At 40.4% G+C, this 24,099-nt stretch overlaps 1 protein-coding gene across 1 annotated transcript in view; it reads right to left on the bottom strand.

Annotated features, from left to right (window-relative positions):
* The window catches only part of pou6f2 (POU class 6 homeobox 2), a gene marked incomplete at its 3' end in the record, with an annotated part of 68,146 nt that overhangs the window by 38,796 nt on the left and 5,251 nt on the right, over positions 1 to 24,099 (bottom strand). The window contains exons 2-4 of the mRNA XM_079234084.1: positions 23,263 to 23,450; positions 9,164 to 9,252; positions 3,324 to 3,543 (exon numbers count right to left, since the gene is read on the bottom strand). Coding sequence (XP_079090210.1) covers positions 3,324 to 3,543; positions 9,164 to 9,252; positions 23,263 to 23,434 — 481 coding nt within the window. The 5' untranslated portion in view covers positions 23,435 to 23,450. The remainder of the gene's footprint in view (positions 1 to 3,323; positions 3,544 to 9,163; positions 9,253 to 23,262; positions 23,451 to 24,099) is intronic.

The following is a 24,099-nucleotide window of genomic DNA, read 5'->3' on the forward strand; positions in this document are numbered from 1 at the left end:
GGGTCCTCTTAATGCACTTCTCTATTGGCTGAATGTGGCTTATTTCTTTTCTCGGCCCAGAATGGTTCGACAAATTCACACATGAGAAAAAGAAGCGCTCAACGAGCAGCTAGTGCGGCTGTAACAAACCCTAAAAGGATGTTTGAAATGATCTAGTTCTGATAATGTAATGTGTAAAGGGACACAGAGGCATTCCCACAGCAGACAGGGGTTAAGTCAGTGGCCCGGCCCGGTGATCTAACCTCTTAAAGGAGCAGCAGTCAGCTGAGGCAGAACAGATTCAGTCTGACATGTCTTACTAGTGTGGAAACATTTGGCTCTTCCCCGAGGAGCCCACCCTTTGGTGTTGTAATGAGCAGAGTGATTTCCCTAATTTGTATCGTACCAACAACTGCAACCTGCGAACGACACCGCTGAACATTTTCATCAAAACGGCAGACATGCCTTTGATTGGCACTGACACCGGGTCTCATTACTGCAGGTGAGTGGGATGCCGACCTTTATCAGGAAGCCTGAGTGCTGTTTTGTGTTTCCTGCGGACGAGTACAGAGGAACAATGCTCTCACCTCACCATTAGAACTCAGCTCTCTGATGTGATGCGCTGCCTGGCTTTCTGCTCAGAGCAAATAAGATGGGGTATGCTTATTAAAATGAAAGAGCTCCAGTAAACTAGCTTCTTGCATTACCTTTGAGTGAGTCTTAGAGAAGAAGAGTAGACAGATGAGACTTTGTTCTGCTTCCTCCCACTGGGCATTACATGTACAGTGCTTTGATACAACTAGTTTTACAAGTATGGTAATCATGTTTTGCTTGTTATAAAATCATGTGAAATAAAAACCCTATTAAAAATGCATTGGAAAAGTTAGCATCATATCAAACAACAACAAAAGATATGTACGTGTTCTGTCTGCATCAGTCGCACATACTTATCTTTGAAATTGTGAAAATCACGTATGTTTTTTCATACTCATATGAGCCGTCACATTTACAGACCTCTAGCATGACCCAACCTAGTTTTTGCCTCTGTGAAGTCAGCGAGAATTGTGTGCACTCTGTCACTAAAGATAACTTTCTCCCTTGTTTAGTTTCATTGGGAATTTGTTTTTACTGCATGTTTGCAGGCATAAATCATTCTGACAAATAACCAGTTACACTGGTGCCCGTGTTTACTGAGTCTGCCACAAGATGCTGCTCAGTTTTATTTAAGCTCCAAATTTATAGCACAACCCCATTACAGTGATAGTTATTCATCACAGTCGGAGAGCGTGGCCCTCCTAAAGCTCACAGCAGTTCAGCCTCTTGTCAACACGCATGCTGACAGAGCCAGCTTTGATTAGTATGATCAAAGATGCTGTTGTTACTATTTTATCTGAATGGATGCTCTCATTTTATTTCCATCATTAAAACAGAATATAAAAATGTACGATATGCAAGAACAAACTGGACTGAAGAAAGAAAAAAACGTATTCTAATATAACTTTACATTCTCATAGAGTAAATATTATGACGATGAAACTACAAGCGTGCCGGCTCTCTATGTAAAGAATTCAATTCCTCCACCCTCAGCCGCCCATTCCCCAAGACAAACAGCCTGATTAGTTGGTCATTAGCTGCCTCATTACATTTAAATACAGCCATTGGCTGGGCTCCTCCTGGAGTCTCATTACGGAGCCTCACAGTTGTCTTGTGTCTGATCTGACGCTAATTAGCTAACAGCGTGAGTGCTGTAAAGCACACTTGCTCCCGAGGTCGTGAAATGAGCCGGCTGCTCCCTGGCGACAGTGCGCCGCTGTATTATGCGTGTGATTAATCAGGCCTGGAGACCCGGAGGGGCGGGGAGGGGAAGCTAGGGGGATGCGGGGGCAGAGGCCAGAGTTGCAGTTGTCTGACAGAGGTGCTGTGCCAGCAGGCCTCATTCAGCGGAGCTGTGATGAGCTCAGACAGGGGAGAGTGGAGGAGCGTCGCGTGGCCAGAGGGGTTCGGACACAGTCAAGACATTTAGCTTCACTCGTGACTTGTGTCACTTTCTCTCCATGGAGGTCCCTTCAATGCATCCCCTTTAGATAAGAAGACGTGCCAACAGGCCGTCTGTCAGTCCACACGCTTAAAAAAAGATCTGCCATAGAGGCATTTCTCCACAACATTTTTTATTTTTTTTGCTATCTCTCATGGATGGGGGATTTTATCAGCACAATGGATTCCAGGCTGTCTGTTGGTTTGTTTGTCAGTGGACAATAAGGATGACTGAGAGGTGTTTGTTTTGGCGTTCTGACACCCTGACAATGTGTTTGTCAATCAGTTCATCAGATCGCTGAAGCCTCTGGGTTGTTCCTCGTGCACCAGGAGGAAGATCTGTTGAAGTGTGAGTCAGACGGGCCTGCTGGGCCCATTATCGTCCACTACTGATGGATACATTGAAGGGCTCAGTGGATAGATGCGGGTTTATTAAAAGCTCTGCCCAAAGCGATGGCTGCTGTTATTTATGCATGTTTGTGTCCATTAGGCTTCTACCTCCACATTTCCTCACTCAGGGCATCTGTCCCTCCATTTCCCCACATGAGGGGAGCTTTCCCTGCACTTTGTGCTGCACTGGCATTATTGTAATCTCCATCCCAAAAACACACTGCTTTACATGTAGCCTGGCATCTTTTTACATTAGTGCAGCTCTCTCATCCAAGATTTATGACTGATGGTTTCCCCATCCATCTCTCAATCTAATGGTATAAAAGAGAGACAATGTTTTAAACATTAAAATGAAAACCATTTACAACTATGATCAAAAGAGAACACTTGGGCATTAAAGTTTAAAATGCAAGGATAAGTACAGCCATGTGGATGGACAGATGAGGTGGAAAAAAAGATACAAAAAGTGAAGTACAGTGCACTCTTATGTACAGGAAAGAGGCATAAAGTGCTTTTGCGCTGCACTGCAAAACGTTGACCTGTAATTAATACGGTTGTTCCTTCGAGCAGTTGAGGATAGCGGCTTTTTGGGATACAAACCCCTGAAGGATTCCTACCTGGTCAAGAGCTTTGTAAAACATTTTTATTGCAGAAAAAAAAAAATGTGTTTGTGTCATACAATGGATGTATAACAAGCTGTTGTTGGGATCATTATTTGTTGTAGTTATTACTAATCATTATTGTATCGAATACAGAAAAACCTTCATTAAGATCAGATAGCTGATTCATTTTTTTTCACACATATACCATCAATTTCCTCGAGTACCTGAATTATTTTCTCATTTCTTCCTGGGATGTCACGTTGACCCTGTTTTGTCATAAGAATGATCTCTGCTTGTCGACACTGCCCTCTTTCTTACCTTGCAGGTTCTGGAGCGGGAGCGTCATGATGCCCCCTGCAGCAGCAGCAGCCACCAGGCTCTGGATGTTGGCCGTGGGCAGAGAGAGGACGAGGCCCTGCTGGCCGCCCAGGTGTCCGCCTGCGTTGAAGGGGATGAGGATGGGCTGGTTCATGCCCTGCGCCGCCCCCGACATCACGCCGCCCACCGCGTTGGCCAGCTGCTGGGCCACCAGGAGAGACTGCAGCAGACACACACAACACACAGGCATTATAAACTAATAACAATAATAATATATAATCACAATTGGCTAGTTTTTCCCTTTAATGTGTTTCGTATTACCAAAACTATCATCAATATTGTTGGACGGAAAGCGATGTGTATAATAATATAGTCCTTCTTAATAAACACTCTGACACTTCTGATCAGTTCAAAAAACTTTACTATATTTGAGGTACAAAGACAAGAAAACTGTTTAAAAGTCTATACTGTCCCATATTTATACACCTACCCTACTTTATAAAGACACGGTGAAGTGAAAAATACATCTTCCAAATTGTAATCGTCTGTCCCTGTAAAGTATAAAAATATTTTTGGATAACTCATCTTGAACAGGCGGCGGTTACAGAAATGAAATGAATCATGTGATTTGGGGCGACTAGCGATACACTTGACTGCCAGCTAGTGTGAGTCGCTAGCAGAGAAATACAGTAGGAGGAGGTGTGCTTTTGGATTTCAGCTGGTACACCTGTGAAAACGAGGATGAGATCGAATTAGTTTGCATTGCTTCGCTGTTTGCACTAAAAGACGCCATTATAGCTATCCAATCACTTTCACTATCCAATTAAGAAGTTATCCAATCACTTTTATTATCCAACTAAGAAGCTTGATTTAAATCCCGTCCCGTCACAGAAGATAAAGACGCTCTAACTTCCTTTTCACGGTAACTTTAAATGTAAAGAAAAGGTGTTATTAATAATGTAACTAAACATCTAATGTTTATAACGTATTGGATTTCAGTAACATAATTTTTTTTTTCCAGAAGGCACAATTAATATCATTACTGTAAAATATCTTATTACCAAACACATATTGTTAATATCAATACCACGTTAACAATAAGGATATTTTCCAATAACGTCATATCTCTCAAAACAACAAATATATGAAAAATAACATTAAATAATCTGTGTTCTACTGCTATATTAAACCAAGCTCTTCATATGTGTAAAATGACAGCTTCTACAGGTGATTTATGCTCAAAATCCTTAATTTATCATTTTGTAGAACAAAAACCTGATGAAATTCCTCTGGAGCCGATAAATGATCACACTGAATTATCTGCCAGCATTACTTGTGTGAGCTGCAGAATAATAGTTTTTCAGAAGAAAAACACGGAGGGCATCACATTTGGTTGATGAATATATATATATATATATATATATATATATATATATATATGTATATATATATATATATATATATATATATATATTATTATTATTATTATGCTTCCCAGAATATAAAATAGTGTGTATTATTCTGGGATGCATAATTGAGTCAAATAAAGCAGAAAAGCAGATGCCACCAAAGTGACTGTATCACTAATCAATGTGTTTTGATGCATGCAGTTGTTTTGCAGATGAATTCTGTGCTTTGCTGTGTCACAGACTGACAGTCAAAACACACTGCCGTTGGTACAGACAGAGATGAAATCCAATCTTTGTGAAAGAGCTGAGACTCTTTCTTTCACAGAGATGCAGAGTGATTTATGTTTCCTCCCATTGAACAAATCCCTGGTACCACAGAAATGTGCCTGAAATACACAGTGCTTTTCTAAAAAACATAGCAGTACTTTACTCTTTTGATGAGGGATATAACACATCACTCTCAAGTCTTCATGTATCCATTCATTCACATTAGTTCAAGTGGATTCGGTGCAGTCATACCCATAGAGGAAAAGATATGTTATCAGAAGTATCGCTCTGAGATATTTTGCACAGTAGAAGGTCTCTTCAAATGTATTTTTCGATGAAGTCAGTTTGGAAATACACCAACACATTTTTCATCGAGGGCTTTGAGCCAGAAGTGGTAATGTTTGTACCATGGTTGAAATCTCCCTGAATACACAGGGAACGACATCTTAAATTGTGTTCATTCTGATAAAACCTTTTTTCAAATTATGTCAGCCTTTGAGCATGTCAAACTGAATTTACACAGGAGGTACGAGACAGGAGATACTGAGGATGCTGCAAAATCCAACAAAATTACTGTTTAAACATTGAATTGAATTGTTTGGAATAAAATAATACACTGTCAGCTTGTGTTGTGTCCACAGTAAAGCAGCCTTTAGACGTTGCTAAGTAAGCCTGGCTGCACTGTGTTGACTCCTCCACTGTGACTTAAGTTCACAAGCCTTTAACTCCAATTGTCAGCTATCTGCTTCTGTTTTGCATGGCGTGTCTGCAGCTCGCGCAGGAGGGAGAGCGGGCTGACTGGTGCGAAGACCCCACCATACTCCCAAGTCTGGTGCTCCTAGGTGACAGGCGTGTCACTGTGATAACCCTGCATGGTGCAGAACGCCTGCACCCACTCCGACATACATGCAATCACGTTTTTTTTCTTCACGAGGTACGAGGTTGTGTGGGTTTAAAGCCGTAACGCACGGAGATCTCAGGGCGAAATATCTGCACTGAGAGACAAATGAATACCTGTTTGTGTTTCAATGTGTTCAAAGAATAGCAAAAAGCACGGAGAGGTGATTGTTGCTGGCAGGAGTAATCATACACAACATATAGGATTCCTCTTTCTCAACATTTGCTTTGATACGCAACAGCAGCACATAACAAATGACAATATCTGACGCTTCTGAGAGCATTCAAAATGACATTAGCCATTAACTTTAAAAAGATGAATTAATAATTCTGGAGCGCAAAGAATCCTCAAAGGACAATAACAAAGGCTACCCGTTTGTTCGCTGCAAGTGACATATGTTTAATCTTGCGTTTTAAAGTGAAATTTAATCTTGAATCGAAGCAACATATAATCAAAGACATTCTTTGAACATTCATCTCTGAGTCAAACAAAATGAGCCTGCCAGGCTTGACAGCAAAGACAGCCTTACATAGAAGAGAATAACATTAAAAGACAATTCCACAATTATCAGATGTAGCCCTGATTTATTTACCATTACAGGGAACTTTGGAGAAACAGGCAGCTGCAGAGAGACATCTTTTAGAAATCTTTTAAAGCATGGAAAAGCTCTTAGACTTTAGGCTGTTTGTTGAGCCAGTTTAAGACTGATTATGATCTTCATCTGAAGTGAGAACACTTTATACACACACATCAAAATCAGAGATAAGAATGCATTTAGCATTACCATAATCAGCTCGACTCTGCAGCCACACAACAAGCTTTTACTCGGAGAATCCCCAGCTCCTCTCATCTAGATTAACAACCGCAGTTCACCTTCTGGCTTTTCTCCCGATACGCTCACTCTTCCTCTCCATAGGTGCTGTTGTACAGAGCTTGGCAGGCTGACGGCTGAGTGTTGAGAAGTGGTCTCCTAGGGGCCACACAGACACACAGACTGGGTGTGTGTTGGGCTCTGGATGGGGAAGCAGCCCCACTCAGGACTGGATGTGGTACCCAGCCTCTCTGCCCATCAGGGGAGAATAGGCCCTTCTATCTGCTTGGCAGCTCTGGCACTGAGAAATTGCCCATAATCACCCAGATAGCAGACTTTTGTCATCCTAACTGCGAGTGGGAAACAGAAGGAAGGTGGATTCATGTTGGGTAAACTACCATTGGATAATGGTTGTTCGAACAATATCCGGCTCTGGAGCGAGAATCTATCAAAACATATTGATCCTGGAACAAGAGAATTGGGTATGGCATGCGGAGCGCCTTTGTTTCTGAAAAGTGTTAGCTTCACAGAGACTGTACTGACAGCATTAATATATTAGATGGTGACTGTTGAGAGCCGCCTGCTGAGGCTCAGACTGTAACTGCTTCCTGCTCGAGATGCCTTCCTTTTGTGTGTATTTCTTATCTATTACAAAAACAGTGGTTGTAATCAAAAACACTACTTTTAATTAAGCTCATTCTTCATTTCCACCTGCAGCAGATTGACTCTTTCACTGGGGATTTCTCACACTCCAAACCAGCTCATTGAAACGACTCTCCCTCTCTCATGCTTCCTCCTTTGTTTATCCTGATGAGGATTGACTGTCATTGAGTAACACTGGGAGCAAGGAGAATGGCCTTATTAAAGAGGGTGGAGGGAACCGGATGTGTTTGCGTGTTGAGCGGTGACAGTGAGCAACACTAATGAGATAGATGTTCATTAAACATCGCGGAGCCACCAGGCCAATAAATCCAATCAGATAGGACAAAGTCAGATTGAGCTATTAACAGGGCTGCAGGCTCGGGCTCTTTGCTTCCCTGCTTGTTTTGACAAGGCCTGCATTGTCAGCTCATTAGTGCCACAAGTCAATTACATTTGATGTGTGATGACAAAATACCTTACGACTTCACAACTTAGCTGAAAACGATTCAGTTTAGCATTCAGTGAGTGATGTTTTCTTTTGTTTCACTCACCACATGCACTGACAGATTTAAAATTCATTACTGCAACTGACACACGCCTTAATCTCATTCTCATTATGGCTGTAATCAGAGTAAGCATAACTCAATTAACAGCCGAGTTAGTCGTCAATGTTTTGAGTTGCTCTTAATATAATTAACTTAGATTGGAATCTTTTAGTCCTTGGAAGCAGAACAATAAACTACGAAGGAACCCACACCAAACACAACGAGGGGACCGGGGACGACGTCGGAGCGCTCGTCATCAAACAGAAGGAAGCCAACAATGTGTTTGTCCACTCGTTTATCATCATTACAGTACCACACGGAGGGTTACGGTACGACAATGCTTGTCAAACCAAACAGTGTTTCTATATTACCCAACATGACTCAAAAGGTCATTGGAGGAGAGATAGGGAAGACACAATCATCAAACAGTTAGGGTATTGGTATTAGTATTTTGACCTACGTTTGGTCAAAATTCTCACTGAACTTTCTTCTTGACTTGAAACCTGATGAGCTTCTCTGCTTTAGTCAATTACATTGATTTGCCGAATATTTAGGAGTTCAGAAGTTAGAATAAGATGGAGCCACAGTGGGCTATATACATATTTAAAGACAATACAAATACTGTATGAAGAACTTGAAAGACTTTAGATTTGAAGCAAAGTTTTCATGGACAATCAATAGATATTCAGGAGATTATGAATGTATTCTTTGTGTGCCTGAATAGCTTCTCCACCTTTGTTTGCCTGATAATACTTCAGTTTAACACACACACACACACGCACACGCACGCACGCACACACGCACACACGCACACACGCACACACACACACACACACACACACACAGCTGCTTGAAAAGATTGGGTTCAGGAGCACAAACCGTTTTACATTTGTTTGTCTAATATCTGATTATGCCAGTTTTATTGAATTACATTTCTGCAGACTTCTGTAAGCTTGATGAGAAGGCGGCTTACTCAACTTTTACAGTTGAGTACAGGTGTCAAACTTCGTAAATGCCTCAAGCAGGTGGTTAACACCTGATGAGCAGCCTCATTATGTTTCCTGATGGATATTTGTATTGGTTATTACATTTTAGTCTTCTTATATTTACTCTTTTTCTGTTATTAAGCCTCCCGTCGTATCTGTATAATCGTAACGACAATAAAACAACTTAAATTAAAATATTAGCATCCTCAAAGTTTTCACATTATCAATGATTGAACAGTCTCTTAAGTTTGGCTTCAGCTTATTGCAGACATCCTCGCTCACCTGTGGGCCCATTGAGAATCCTGGGTGGCTCAGGTGACTCAGCTCAGGACTGCTGCTGGTGTCAGACTGGACCGAACCGTCACGAGCTCCTGGGAGAGGAACAGGCCGAGATCCATGTAGAAAGAAAAAGGAGACAACAAAGAATCCAGCTTAGATCAACAGAGTATATAAGTAGATAAACACACAACACAGACCACGTTGTGATATTACAACACGGCGTCGTACGGCACAGAGGAGGGCAGTTGGGAAAGGAGGGGAATTTGTATTTAAGTGCTTTATCAATAACCGCTGTAGCGCTGAATAAATTACCAACCAGCGGAGAGGCTCATTGATGGGGGATGATGCATACTGGCGGGTCCCCGATGGCCTAGATTACCGCTGAGAGATAGAGCTCCACCACAAACGCTGGGGCCATATTATTCAGCCATTTACATCACCGAGTATCACTCATCTAAACCCACACCCACCCTCCTCTGCTCTGGGCTTGCAGCTACGAGACACAATTAGACCTGTTTGCTATGAGGGCAGAGTGGAGTGGAGCAGACAGGGACATGATAATAAGCTTGCTGATGGCTGCAGGGAAAACAAAGGACACCACCGATTGGCTATCATAGCAATTGCTATCTCACAGAATCTCTCAGCAGTGCAGAGTGTGGATCGCTCTGAGAGGTCAGAGAGACTGCTTTGACCTTCACCCTTTGACCTCCATGATATCGAGATTTCACGATGCCTCACTGTGGACACAAAGGCTGGCTGAGTGCAAAGACGAGTCAATCTTGCAGAAAGATCTGTCAGAAAAATTAAATGTCTCTTAGATGACTTTCACCAAACTGACTGTCCAGAAGAAAAATACAACTTGACTAAAAATGTCTTGATTTAATTTTCTAAGAGGATTCGTTTAAAAGAAGAGAAAAGCTAAACGCTGGAAGAATCTAATGTGAAGGGTATTTCAAGCTTACTAAAGCAAGAATGTACTGAAAACTCAAAACAAAACAATAGCCTTGTGAACTTTGACAAACACTGAACACAACAAACAAAGAAACAAAAGTAACATTCAGGATGATTTCTTGAAAATAAGATATTTTTATAATTTCAGAAAAGATGTTCAGAGGATGAATGTCTTTTGTAATACGTTGGTGAAGGTGAGGTTGAAATGAATCAGACTATGTGCTATTATAAAAAAGGACCAATGGAAACTTGAGGCCTTTTATTGATATATAGCTTTATATATATTTTACAACATTAGCCTTAACCGGGGTGCACACAGATGTCCTTCGAGCAATTATCCAAAGAAATTGAGCAGTTTCTTTGGACATATTTATGTGGGAGAGAAGTTGTCCAGTACATATATTTCTTCTTTAGTCTTTATGCTTTGGTCGAGTTTTGAGTTTGAATTTAAAAGGAAACCTTCTTTGTCTGCTGAAAACAGGATGAATAGGTTTTTTTCTTGTAAAACAGCAGTGGTTTTAGTTCTTTTCTAAAAGCTTCATACCGAGCAGACTATTGAATAGCCTTGCCAGAAAGATCTCATTGCCTGTCATGTATATTTATGCATTACATTTTGAACTCCCCTCCGCCAACTAAAATCATTTCATCTTTACATAAAATCCAAATAATTGGTGAGTGGCATGACCTAACAAACCTCGAGCATTTGATGGCTGATGTGAAAGCCCAAGGGGGAGCCTGCTTTTCTAGCTGGTTCCTACCTCTGGCTGGCTGGCCCTGCTTCTCGATGAAAGGTCCGCATCCTCTCGCTTATCAGCCTCGCAATGCAGTGGATATTTTGACAAGCCAGTCTCTTTTCACCAATTATTTCACCCATTATGGATCACGTTGTGCGCGGCCCCACCCTGTGCACTCAGTATCTGGAATTAAGATCAATCTGAGTGTACAGGAGAGACTTTGTGGCTGAATTAGAGTCAATAGAAAGTGACAGATAGAGTACAATATCATCATAAACTGCTGTATAATTTCACATTTATTTTGAAGGGTGAATATTATGAGGCCATATTTTTTTTACTGGATTTCATTAGCGGTATTGTCTTCAAGCAGTTAATTCCCACTTTGGATGTTAAAATTAAAGTAATGCCTCTCAGTCGAAATCTTCATTTACAGCAACTTTCCCACCAGCTCAAAGACAATTCTCCAAATACTGCCGACACTGTTCATTTTCTATGTATCATCGTAACAAAGCCAATTTGCTAAATGAAGATATTCAGATAATGAAGGAATGAGACTTCATAACATCATCGATAGGCTCCAAACAGTATGGCGCATGACTGTAGTTAAGATATTGGTTGTGAATAATGTATTCTATCTGATAAGCAGTGTGGGAGACTTACTGAATAACGATTATTTGATGCCTTCATTTCACAATAACTTAGAAAGCTTCATCGCCTTGCAAATATCTGTAACGTTAACACATTTATTGCAGGAAAAAAAAATCGATAATAAATAAATACACATGCACATCTTTCCCCAAAGGATTTGTGTAATTTATTTAACTAAATTAAATAGCTGACAGGAGAAATGCCCAGGGAGTTGGTCTTCAATTCTTTTTTATTGCTAGAATCTTTGTACATGTTTGGCTTTTCTTTAAAAAAAAATTAAATCTGCTTATCCAATGTGAATGATTCTTAAATGGATTTCTAGATTGAGATTAATACTATATACAGTGGAAAAGGGGAAAATATCTCAATCAAACCTTTACTAAAAAGAAAGTCCTTTGATGCCGTGATACGCAGGTTACACAAATGGTAAAATGAAATGAAATGAATGGATGTATTGATGTGAGGAGAGATGAAAGAAGAGGCCAAACGGAGGAAAGAACAGGCAATGCACATTCAACATAGCTTTGTATCTATCTAGGACATTCATGCTTCATCTTCTTGAGCAGTGCAACTACTCTTACGGTATAATACCGTTAAATCAAAACTTTTTAGCCCTTAAAAACAGGTATGCTAGTTTATCACAACCTTGACTGAAAGTAAGAGGATGAATTAAATTACATGAATCAAGTCTTAATCATTTTAAACTCACGCTGACAGTGACATGATGATTTTTTTTATTGAAAATGCTTTTTTATGGAAGTGAAATAATTATATATATATATATATATATATATATATATATATATATATATATATATATATATATTACAGGGCACAGAGTGCAGTTTGATGCGACTCATGTCATGGAAATATGGCCAATATCCACCGCTTTATAAATAATTTTTCATTGATCACCAAAGTGGCCACTGGAGAGCGACTTTCAATGCCACACAAGGCAGAAGGTCTGTGTGTGTGTGTGTGTGTGTGTGTGTGTGCCTGTGTGTGTGTGTGTGTGTGTGTGTGTGTGTGTGTGTGTGCCTGTGTGTGTGTGTGTCGGGCGTTGAGGGGGGGCAAAGAGCCATATTTATTTGACTTCGTCCGGCCTGTCTTAATGCAGGGTGCCCCAAGGACTACACCACAAAACAATTAGCCTGGATTTCATAAAGCAATCAGCATGCCACCTTGTCTAATGCAACCGCTTCATACATTGACAGTCTGAATAAAATGAGTGTTATTGAAAGCTTTGTGTTCATGTTAGCTTTCGCCTCAAAGCATTCATGAATCAATTTTTGGTCATAAAAGAAGCTTTAACACTTAAGCTATTTTAGTGGAAATGCATTATGTAAGTTGTCAAATGTACGAGAGAGGCCTGGTAACGATTCAGGCTATTCAGAACGAACAGCCAACCCCCATTTTATAATGGTCCTTTTGAAAATGTCTGGCTGAGTGCATGTGTTTGCTATTAAGATGGTGTCAATCATTTTGCCACTGAAATCTAATCCATAGAAAATAATTTCACATGTGAACACATTTAAAAGACCGCAGATTATAAGAGGATTACATTCGTAATTGTTATAATACATTGAATTATTGAAGTAGAGATAATTATTAGAGCACACAAATATGGAAAACAGCAATATGATTTTCGTCATCAAACGTGTGCTGTGCTGTTGATTGAGAGATTGAGCGTTTGTTGGACAGCGATCTGTGAGCTGTTGAAGCGTAAAGGATGGGCCCAGATAAACAAGCCACATCATACAAAAGCTTTAATTTCATCAATACACAACCAATTGTCCGAGATTGCTTGACCATTGATTTTGTTATTACCACTTTGAAAGTTGATGTTGCATTGCAAAGAGAGTTGAGAGAGACAGAAATGTAGAGCGACACCTCATTTCACTTCCATTTTCCAGCTAAAGCAGCCGGGAATAAAGTCCGAAAAGCATTGTTACATACAAGGCATGGTGCCGTATGGAGGAGAGCAGCCTATAACATGCAGTGTCGGCTTCCTAGTGATTTACTTAACTCCTTGTAGAATGCAAGAGGGCCCAAATCACCACTGATTTAGCTTAGTGTTTCATTACTACCACCAAAGCCCTCAACAATAACACAGGGTATAATCTGCTGCCAATAACTCCAGGTGCTCTTAGTCAGATGGCTCCCTCCGGACCGGCAGGGAAGTAATACTCTGTTTAGAGGCTGGGGTGGAGAAGCTGCAAAGGATAGGTCAATAGTGTTTCTGGGGATAGAAAATCACCAGAGACAGACTTTTGACTGGCTGCCTGTAACACTATTAGCTGCGTTATAGCTCCTGCTGCTGCTAGAAGAGCTGTCATTTCCTTAATTAAGAGCCCAGTGGAGGGCAAGAGGGAGAAGAGTCCACGGCACTTTTTCCGGGCCTCTAACATTAAAGCAAGATTCCTCATCGCGCAAGGGCGGAGAAAAAAAATCTATCTCATTCATTATTCTGGCACAAAGTGGAATTATGGAGTTACGGAATTACATAGGAGGTGGTGCCGTGGAGTGTGCCGAACAGAAAGGATTTTACACCTCAGCAGTTCTGTGACTTTTTCCGAGGTGATTGTTAAGCCACGAGCAGCGGAGGGAAGACTCAGAGGATGGAAGAAGCAGAAGGACAGGCAGGGAGGAAATGGATGCAACTGTGTAATAGATGTCTCCACTGGCTGGAGGTTTTGGACGTAAACAAAAGAAAATAGTACACTTTAGTTTGTAAAAGCAAGCACCTAGTTTCTGGATGAATCTGTATGCAAACGATGCTTAAAGCAGTAAGGACTCTGTGCTCCAACACTTATGCTCTCACTCGTGGCCACAGGTCTATACCAAAAGGCTCTTTGACATGAGAGTGCTCGGCTCCAGCTCTTACCTGTGTCTCCCTTGATGCTGGAGTGGAGATAGAAGCAGCACCAGCATGAGAGGGACCAGAGGGAGGTAAATTGGTGAGAAGAGGCAATGCTCATTTCAAAGGTCAAGAAGGAGAGACGGTGTGATGGAGAGAGGAGGATGGAGAAGGGAAGAGGAAGGGGAGGAGGGACGAGGGCTTTTGTGTTGTATCTTCACGGGGGACTTGGGACACTTTGCACATGAGCACATCTGTTATGGAGCGTCCTCCTCATTCCCAATGTCAACCTGATTAGCTCAGGGTTGAAAGAGGCAAATAACAATCCAAATTATTCTTCATCCTTTTATAGCCATCAGCAAAGGTGGGACGCTGAGACGAAGACTAGCTTTAGAGAGCAGTAAGCCTTTTAGGAGATGCCTGCTTCACTGTTGCTCCGCCTCCTAAATTACTTAAAGGATATTTGCTGTAAATAGGATTCTGCTGCCGGCCGCCTGCAACCATGTGCAGAATAAAGGCTTTCTTCTCACTCTGTGTCACAAATCTTTGTTCATACTTTGTCTGTATAGAAACCCAAGGCTTTAACGTTTAAACGATTATCAATCAGTTAGTTGATCAACGAAAAATGCGTCAATTTCAATAATCGAATAAGTACATTTTCAGGCAAACAAACCCTGTTTTATATCGTAAAGTACATTTATTTGGGTTTTGGACTGTTGGTCGGACAAAATAAGATATCTGAAGACATCACTTTGGGGTTTTTGAAATAGTCATGCACATTTCTAGATATTTGCTGCTAAGGTTTTATAGACAACACTTTTAATTGATAGGTTGAGAAAATAATCAGCATTATTTAACAATAATTAAAATAATCTATATTTGCAGCCCTACTTATGAATTCAATTAAAAAAAGAATAAAATCTAATTGAAGAAAGCAACTCAAAATAAAGTGCTGAATCGCTTAGTCAATCAAAATGACATGATTGAAGTTCTTCCAATTTTTCCAATCAAATAATAATTTGCAGTTATTTATCAAGCCAGAATGTCAAACATGTACTGGTTCCAGCTTCTTGAATATGGTAATTTGATTAGTTGATGAAATAAATGAGTAGCACCTTGGGCTCTGGAAAATTGAGATGGACATTTTTGACTATTTTCTTAACAGATTCATTGTTAATAAGAAATTATCATCAGTTGCATTTGAACCATAAACAAGTATTTTCAAACTATAATCACTCTAAAAAGAGGAACGTTTTGAGAATGTGTGTCCATCCTGTGTTGCATGTGGTCAGACATTTAGAAGTAGTGGGGTGTGAGGGCAGTCCCGGGCAAAGAGTGTGTGTGTGTGTGTGTGTGTGTGTGCGCGTGCGTGTGTGCGTGTGTGTGTGTGTGTGTGTGTGTGTGTGTGTGTGTGTGTGTACGTGTGGGGGCTAGACACCCACATGTCATGCCTGACACATCAGCCTGGGACCCCCAGGCTATCCAGCACTAATGCTGCCTCTGTCCCACTTTCTACCCCTTGCCCCTCAAAGCCTCTTCTCCTCCCCCCTCCTCCCCCATTCCTTCTGTCATAGAGGTATTATAACAATGGATCACACCGGCGCTGCAGCACAGGCTCAATCACTATAGGATGACATCAGGTGATACAAGCTGCACAAGACTTACCTCCACTGAACCTGAGCTTTATAGAGTTTATCTCCAAAATAGTTTATCTGGAAAAAAGACCTGTATTAGTTGTTACTGTACTTCCCTATTGTCGTGATATTTACAGAGCTGAGTGGTATTAGGTGGAGACCAGTAAATAATCATGGAGCTAAAAGACACCCAGCCCATCCCATCACACCCCACCCCACCCATCATATTATGCTGGTGGAGCAGACAAATAGTGGAAGGAGGGACGTCTGGAAATAGTATTGCTTTGAAGCCCATAACTCTATTCTGGAGAAAAGAATCATCACAGTGTTATTTCACATCCTCAGATATAAAGGGAAAAAACATAATAACTTCTCGATAGCCTGGATCTCCACTGCCCTATACTAGCACCCCCTCCCTCCGCCCGCCCACACCCCTGCCTCATCCACCATACACCCACTTCTCCTGCCTCAATCTTTGGTTTCAAAGGAAGCGAATCAGCCAGAAGGACAGAAGGTTATGCATTAGTACTGGTCATTGCTCAAAGAGCGAGCGTTATAAATAATAAAGGCTTGTGAAGGACACAAGGGTTGTGGGATGCATCTCTGGTTCACGCCACACAAGTCAAAGACAAGACTGTAATTTCTATTCCGAAAATGTGACCCTTGCAGCTTCAATTACATCTCAACAACACCAACCGTGTCCATGCCAGGAGATGTGATGCCTCTTTGTTAGCTCTACATGAAAGGCTTATATTGGTTATGGAGCGCATGCTACACAACATATACGTTTTTCTGAAAATGATTTTCCAACTTAAAAGACGGTGTATAACTAAAATATATGCATATTGAAATTCAATTTATTTTCTCCACAGCTATCCACCTACAAAACTTGTGATGTGCTTTTGTTTGGAATACTTTCGAGTCAAGGCAACAATGATCTTCTCTACTTTAAATACACAAACAACAGGGAGAATTATATTGTCAGGAATTTTGAAGTTCGTTATTTTGCTCAAAGTCATTTCTGCATAACCAAGCATCCGTGAAACCGGATGACCTTTACTGCTGTTTGCATGGAAAACAAGAAGTCCTCCTTGAGCTCATCCTCCCTGTCCTCCATGCCACGCAGGGATTGTGTTGCTGTAGCCATGAGCACTGCGGGCACATTAGCAAATGTATTACACCTGCTTTATAGGCATGCATTAAGCTTGTTTTCAAGTCTGCGCAGACAGCTGAAATCCCTATAATGAGATCCACCTCCTGAGGAGAGACGTGGTCTCCTTTATCCACTCTTATTTACTCAACGTGGCCCATTCAGCACTGGGTTTGTGCCACTTTATTACTTAACCTCGCCACACAACATTACGTGGCTCTTTGCATCAGCAAGCAGCCTATCCCACCATGCATCCTGCTCACTAAGCTGATTACACAAAAATAATAAAAACTCGTGCCTCCAGCAGTGTGTGTGTGCGTGTCTCCTTGCAAATTCATACACACGTATACACACAAAGGCAAATGAGAATTTTGCACAAAAGACAGTCCCATATCTTAACGACATAATAATAATATGAAGTATGTACGAAGTATATTAATATACAAAATTAGTGGATTTTGTTTTTTTGGAATAAGACAAGATCAAGTCAAGTTGGGAAATTTAGCAAATATGGAACTTTCAGACGATTAGAACACAACAAAGTTGACCCCTGCGGGGCTCAAGGTGAGTGAAATAACAGTTTTTTGGGGTGTTGTTAACAAAGGAGAGAAAAATAGTGTTTTTTCCAGGTAGGCTGAAACCATTTCAGCATTGTCCACTATTAGTTTGATTTGTTTCCAACTGAGTAGCTCCATCTTTTCCTATGTGTAGACAATAGTGTCCATCAACACCACACATAAAAAATAAACACATTTAGGATGACGTTGACATCTTTGACTTTCAGTAAACTGAATTTCCTCACTTGTAAGCCAAATACTAGATTTGAAGGAGGATAATGGCATTACAATCTACATTAAAAAATGGTTGATGAAACGTTCGCATTGTAAAAATAGTTTGAAGCTACATTTAAGGAGAAGAAGGGCAGAAGCTTTTTGGCCGGTTGGTCGGTTGGTTGATAGATATGCTCGTTCAACCAAGTTTGCAGGTCGGGTTCGGGTGGTTGATTAATGCGTATTTTTGCAGATTGGGTTGGTTTGAGTGTGAGCATATCAGAAAATATCAATATGTTTTGTCTAATGAATAACCTAATTGTTTAAAATATGACTATGCTTTTTTTAAATCATATAAATATGTGCAGGTGTAGGCCAGTCGGCTTTGAGTGTTATCATTTAATTATACACAAATTAAGTAAAAAGATGATTGAATATGCTGCACATAGATTTTTACGTTTATTTAAAATAAATGTAGGCAATTGTAGAGATTACGTGCAGATTTTTTTCCCCCATCGTCGACATCAATCAGTTGAACAGAAGGCAGAATTGAGTTGACTCTAAGGAGAAGTACTGCTACTTGTTAATGATGCAACTCTAAATTCTCTCCCAAATAAAGACTTGTGTGGGTGACTAGTCTATGAATAGTCCAGATGACATTCATTTCACTAATCCAGCATACAATCTGATTGTAAGTGAAGCCTAACAGGCCTGGAAATATATACAAGCCAGCAGCAGCATTACAGCAGATTTGGCATTTGGCGTGGACTTTTTGTTCCGAATGACCTCCAATACCGGGAATCAATGAAAGATTCATTTTGCTCTTTTTGGGGAGGGGGGTCTCTAGGTGACCTTTGTGAAAATGTTCCACCATTTTGGCAGAATCCGAATAAGTGCAGACCATTTCATGGAGACAGTAAGTGTATGAAATGAGTGCTCCTGTCGTTCCAGCCTGGCTCACTTTGACAGCATGATGATAGAAGCGTCACATCCTTGGAAGAGTAAATGCAAACTGACAAGAGATGAGCCTTTGGTTGCTGAATATAATACGGAATTGTGCTCTGAGTGTCTTATTATCTTGTCTGTTGATGTCTGAAAAGGGGAGATTTGCTTGAGAAGAGAAGACAGAAACTGTACGCATCCAACACCATCCCGTCCTTTGAAAAAAAAATTGCTTGCCCTACTAACCACAGCTTTCCCACCTAATGTCCACTTCTACTTGGAATAAATACAAGGCGGCAGGATGTTTGTGGTGCCTCGTAGCCCCTGTTAGCTGAAGTGGAAGACTATTTGCACAGGCAAGCTTTTAGGAGGAGAACGACCCTTTCACCACTGCAGTAAGCATGTGGTGGGTGCAGAAGGTGGACAATTTACTGTAGACAAACATGACCGCTACTGTCATTGTCTTCAACTGACTTCTCCTTCTCATGCGAGCACAAACTCTGATACATAGACGACTAAAACTGACGTCAAGTATCAACTCCGCAAGGAAGCAAAGTTGTGGTTGGCTCTCTAGAAAACACATACAGTACATGGCACATGTAATCGCAGAATAAAGTAGACATGCAGCAGGCGCAGCATTCAATGATGATTCAAAACTGGTCAATATCAATATAATAATGTGTGTATTGATGTAAACTGCCAGACAGTAAGGTGCCAAATTCATCACACCTTTTGTAACAAAAAGCACGAGCGACAGGAGATCTTATTTAGAATCGTATTTATAATCTTGTATTTTCTCGGGTTATTTAACTAATTAGCTGTATATTGTCCTCAGCAGATGATTGTAAAAATCCTACACTTTATGCGTGTGTGTGCATGCATGCAATACACCTATTCTAAACGTACAGTTTTACTGCATATCAGATCATTTTTTGTTCCGTTTACACGATTTATAGTAACACTTGAATTCTAGAAGAGGAAATGAAGTCGTAACATGATTGGCATTTCCCTGAAACTATTTAGTGTGTGCTGTTATTCTGTGCATGGGGTAAGCGTGCTGGTTTGTGTGAAAATGTCACTTGTGAAATTGGGGCACTATATCAGAGAAAATTTGCTAAATAACAGCTGTAAAACAGAACAAAGTTTAGATTGTTCTTTACTCTGAAACTGGAGAATCCAGAAATGATTCATGCTTCTTTACCACAATGCAAGTAAAGGGAAGAATCATAATATTGTGGTTTCTGCACAGTTCAAAACCACATAAAGAAAACCACTGAATAATGTAACTTTTAAAAGCTTAGTTTAAAAGCTTTATTCAGGATTGCTTTCATATCTGTCACATACATGTTGATAATAATGGTGAGAATTGCAAACTTAATACAATCTCCTTGTAACCACAAGAGTTCACTAAAAACACAAATACAAGCAAATGTGGCTCAAATAACTACAACATAAAATACAACTGGTGTAACAAACCTAAAAATCCTTATTATTGTATAACATATGTGCTTGTTGTTGTTTATCATGCTTTAGCTACTCTAAGGGTCAAAATACCTTTAGATACATTAATTCTTATTGTGTGGATTTTGAGTATCTTCAAAATGTCAGCTTGCCTTGAATTAAGACAAATTGGATAGCTTTAGCCTTTATGGCCACATGTGTTACGCTCAATTGCTTTTAGAGGGTTCATAGACCCGACGCAACTCACAGCAGGTTACATAATCCATCAATTGCAGTTTAAAGTTTCCAAAATGTTCACTCAAACTTCAACTGAATACCCAACAAAACAAGGAGACTACCATTCTAATTCTAAACAGAGTAAAAAAAAGTGCAAGTGACCCATCACTATCACCAAACCTTCTCTATTGTAGCATTCAAAGAAATGCAACCACACACACACACACACACACACACACACACACACACACACACACACACACACACACACACACACACACACACACACACACACTCCTATTCTTCCCTCTTAACTCGCCCAGCAAAAGACACGACTGTGCCACGTCTCCTCGTCGGTCCCTGCCTTCCTCTCTGACAGGTCATGTGGGCAGTGACTCCCAAACCAAACCTGCCGCTGGCACAGCCCAGGGCTCCGCCACCGGGCAGAGAGAAACCGCCCCCCAAACATTCTCACTAGAGAGGCTCCGACTAGCCATCAGACAGCCCATCAGCAAACACCGGGCACAAAGTAGACACAAACAAATATTAATCTTGTGATTATAGAAATATAATACACCAACATGGTACTTGCATGTTTTCTTAAGTAAATTTTCATTGTCAAAGTCATATTGATATTGTAAAGCCAAAATAACTTCAAGTGTAAATACATAGTGAAGCATTTAACGAGATGAGAAAAAGAGAAACAGAAAGTATCAAGTGAGCAGCAGGCAAAGGAGTCAAAAAGAGACTGATCAGAAACAAAGAAAGAGGGAGAGACTTGATGCTTATTAAACCAAATTGCAACACTTCTGAGACAAATCCTGCAGTACACAGTCCTTGTTTAGAAGACTTTCGCCTGGGGTTATTCTTGAAAAAAGGATTTAAAAGACAGCTGAACTCTCACTGATTAGGTTTGAGCGCATTTGGCTAGCCCTTGTCCAAATTCCTATTTCATTTTGTTAAAAAATGTTTGGCAAGCTCAGTATATAGGCACTATATTATACTCTCTGCTACTTCCCAGGAAACACGCAGACACACACCTACACACAGGCACCCACACATACTGATATTCTATGAACAACTTTCATTAAAATCTTGACAAACAGAAATTATGCACTGTTTACAGCAGTATAAATTCATGACCAGCAATACAACAATTATATGTCAGAATCTCATACCCACCGAGACATGCACACACACAAATAAACACAGTTTAACTTTCAGAAACCAACAAACAGACGGTCACAAACAGAAGAGGCTGTCTGTACAAAAATACAAAATAGAAAACATCTTAAGCCATTAAAGAGGGATTTTTGCTTCCTTGCAGCCACATAAAAAAAATATTATAATAATAAAAATAGGGTGACAAAAAAAGTAAGCAATGTGAAGGAAATCAACTCTCCTTAGGATCTAATTTGCACAATATACAAAACGGTCTCTTCAAAGAAGCATTTCACTAAAATTAGGCAAATAAAAACAAAGGTTTAGAATTAATTTGTTTAGTGGAGATGGATACATTTCACAAATACTAGGGATGAGAGCACACCCTTTCATTGAAATTAAATATATAAGTTTAAGAAGCTCTCTGTAGCTCTCTCCACAAGGACAAATCTACTACTTCTGCAGTTACAATTTACAATTCAATGTAATTACAAATAATCCGTTTTTAATAATTTCTAATTCTAATGACTTTAAAATCTCTCTGATTAAAAAAACTTTAGAGCTACATTACCTTTCTCATTGTGTCAAATCATTTGAAAATTTGCTAAAATTGTAATTTACATCATTATGCTTATTGATTAATTATGTGGCCTAGTCTTAATCTGCATAATTGAAACATCTCATAATAGAAAACCACACACAGACACAACCAAAATAGAGTGAATATAAAATGAATGAGATAACTGCAACAATAATGAGGTATGCTGATATAGAAATTGGCTAATTTTGAAGATCATTTGCAAATGAAGATGCTAAAAGACTAAAAATGACTGAATAAACTGCGAATAAATAACTGTAGGAAGAGAAGTCTCTACAATAATCTATAAATAATAACATTGTGTCTGATGTCCTTATGATAAATATTCTATCTGACAAAGTAGAGGTTTTAATTTCACTCAGCACTAAGGTTGCAATTATCTAAAAAGTTGCAATTAATTGTAACAATGCAACACATACTATTTTCTCCATTCGAATGAAGAAGAAAAGACCAAAACATTACCAAACACCACCAGAGTTGTGAAGGTGGGGTTGAAGCAAAATATCTTGACAGCAAAAATATTTTTACGGGTAAATTAAACTTTTGGATGAATTTTATATAAAAGGAGAGTCGTGCAAAGATGCTGCCATAAGATATACAACAGTAATAAAGCATCAAATGTATTCAGTATTTAAGACAGACAGTGCAACATTTATGCAGTATAACTGACTGCTGTATTGTCAATACACTTTCAACTCACAAGACTGTCCCCTACAAAAATAAAAATCTGAAGGTACATGAACCATCTTAACACACCAAAATCATATAAAATACAATTCCCCCGTAAGCGAATCCAAGCTTTAAAAGAGCCAAACATTGACTTGGACGTTGCACTTAAACTTAGTTTGCTGTCTGATACTGTTGACACCTGTCCCAGCACTGGAAGCTCTCTGCTCTCACCTCTGCGCTGCCTAAACTAGACTTCAGCCAGCAGCTCTATGAAGGAGAAGGGACAAGCGGGGAGGCGTGAGCCGACTTACCGTACAGCTTGTTGGGAGTGCCCTCTCGGTCCGTGGCCTCGGAGGGCAAGAGCAGGGGCTCGTCGTTCAGATCGCTGTCTGGGCTGGCCGCTTTGTCGTCCGCCCGGAGTTCTGCCGCGCTCATGTCGCTGCGCAGGGAGAGCAGCGGCTTGCTCAGCTGCCCTGTAATCATCGGGTCCTGGAGGGAGCTGCTAGCCCAGGTGGGAAACAGGGAGAAGAAAAAAAAGAGAAAATACCCCTGGTTAGATGTGCTTCAGCGTCTCACCCTCACCAGCTCCTTCTCTATGTCTCCACTCACTCTCTCTCTACCAGCTTCTCCTTTCTATCGCTCACTCATCACTCTCCCTCTCTCTCTCTTGCTCCCTCCCTCTCCAGCTCTCTCTTTTATCTGAGGCTGGTGCTACCCCGCTGATACTGCCGGCTGCTGCCTGGTGAAGAACTGTTACGGATCGCGTGCCGTTACCATTACACCCTGCAGTCCTAAAACGGTGATACATCCATCTCCAAGGGCTCATTACTACCTGACATGTGCCTCATCTTCAGCAAACACGAAGCTGACAGCAGTCTACAAAGAGGTATATGGGTTGTGGGCTGATAAATAAATATAATTCTACATCTAAAAAGAAGATATGAGTGAAAACACACACCAGTGATTATATCAATTTTCACATAGTTGGGGACATAAAATGAGATCAAAGGTGACATCTTGCAGCAGAGTGTGAGGCAACATGGACTTAAGGCCTGATTGAAACAAGAGATGAAGTCACTGATGTTGCCAAAATTTTATCCCAATTATTTTCATTTTTTGTCAGCACTTAAAAACAAAAAGGAAGAACA

Source organism: Taurulus bubalis (assembly GCF_910589615.1).
Source record: "Taurulus bubalis genome assembly, chromosome: 18".
Taxonomy (NCBI): domain Eukaryota; kingdom Metazoa; phylum Chordata; class Actinopteri; order Perciformes; family Cottidae; genus Taurulus; species Taurulus bubalis.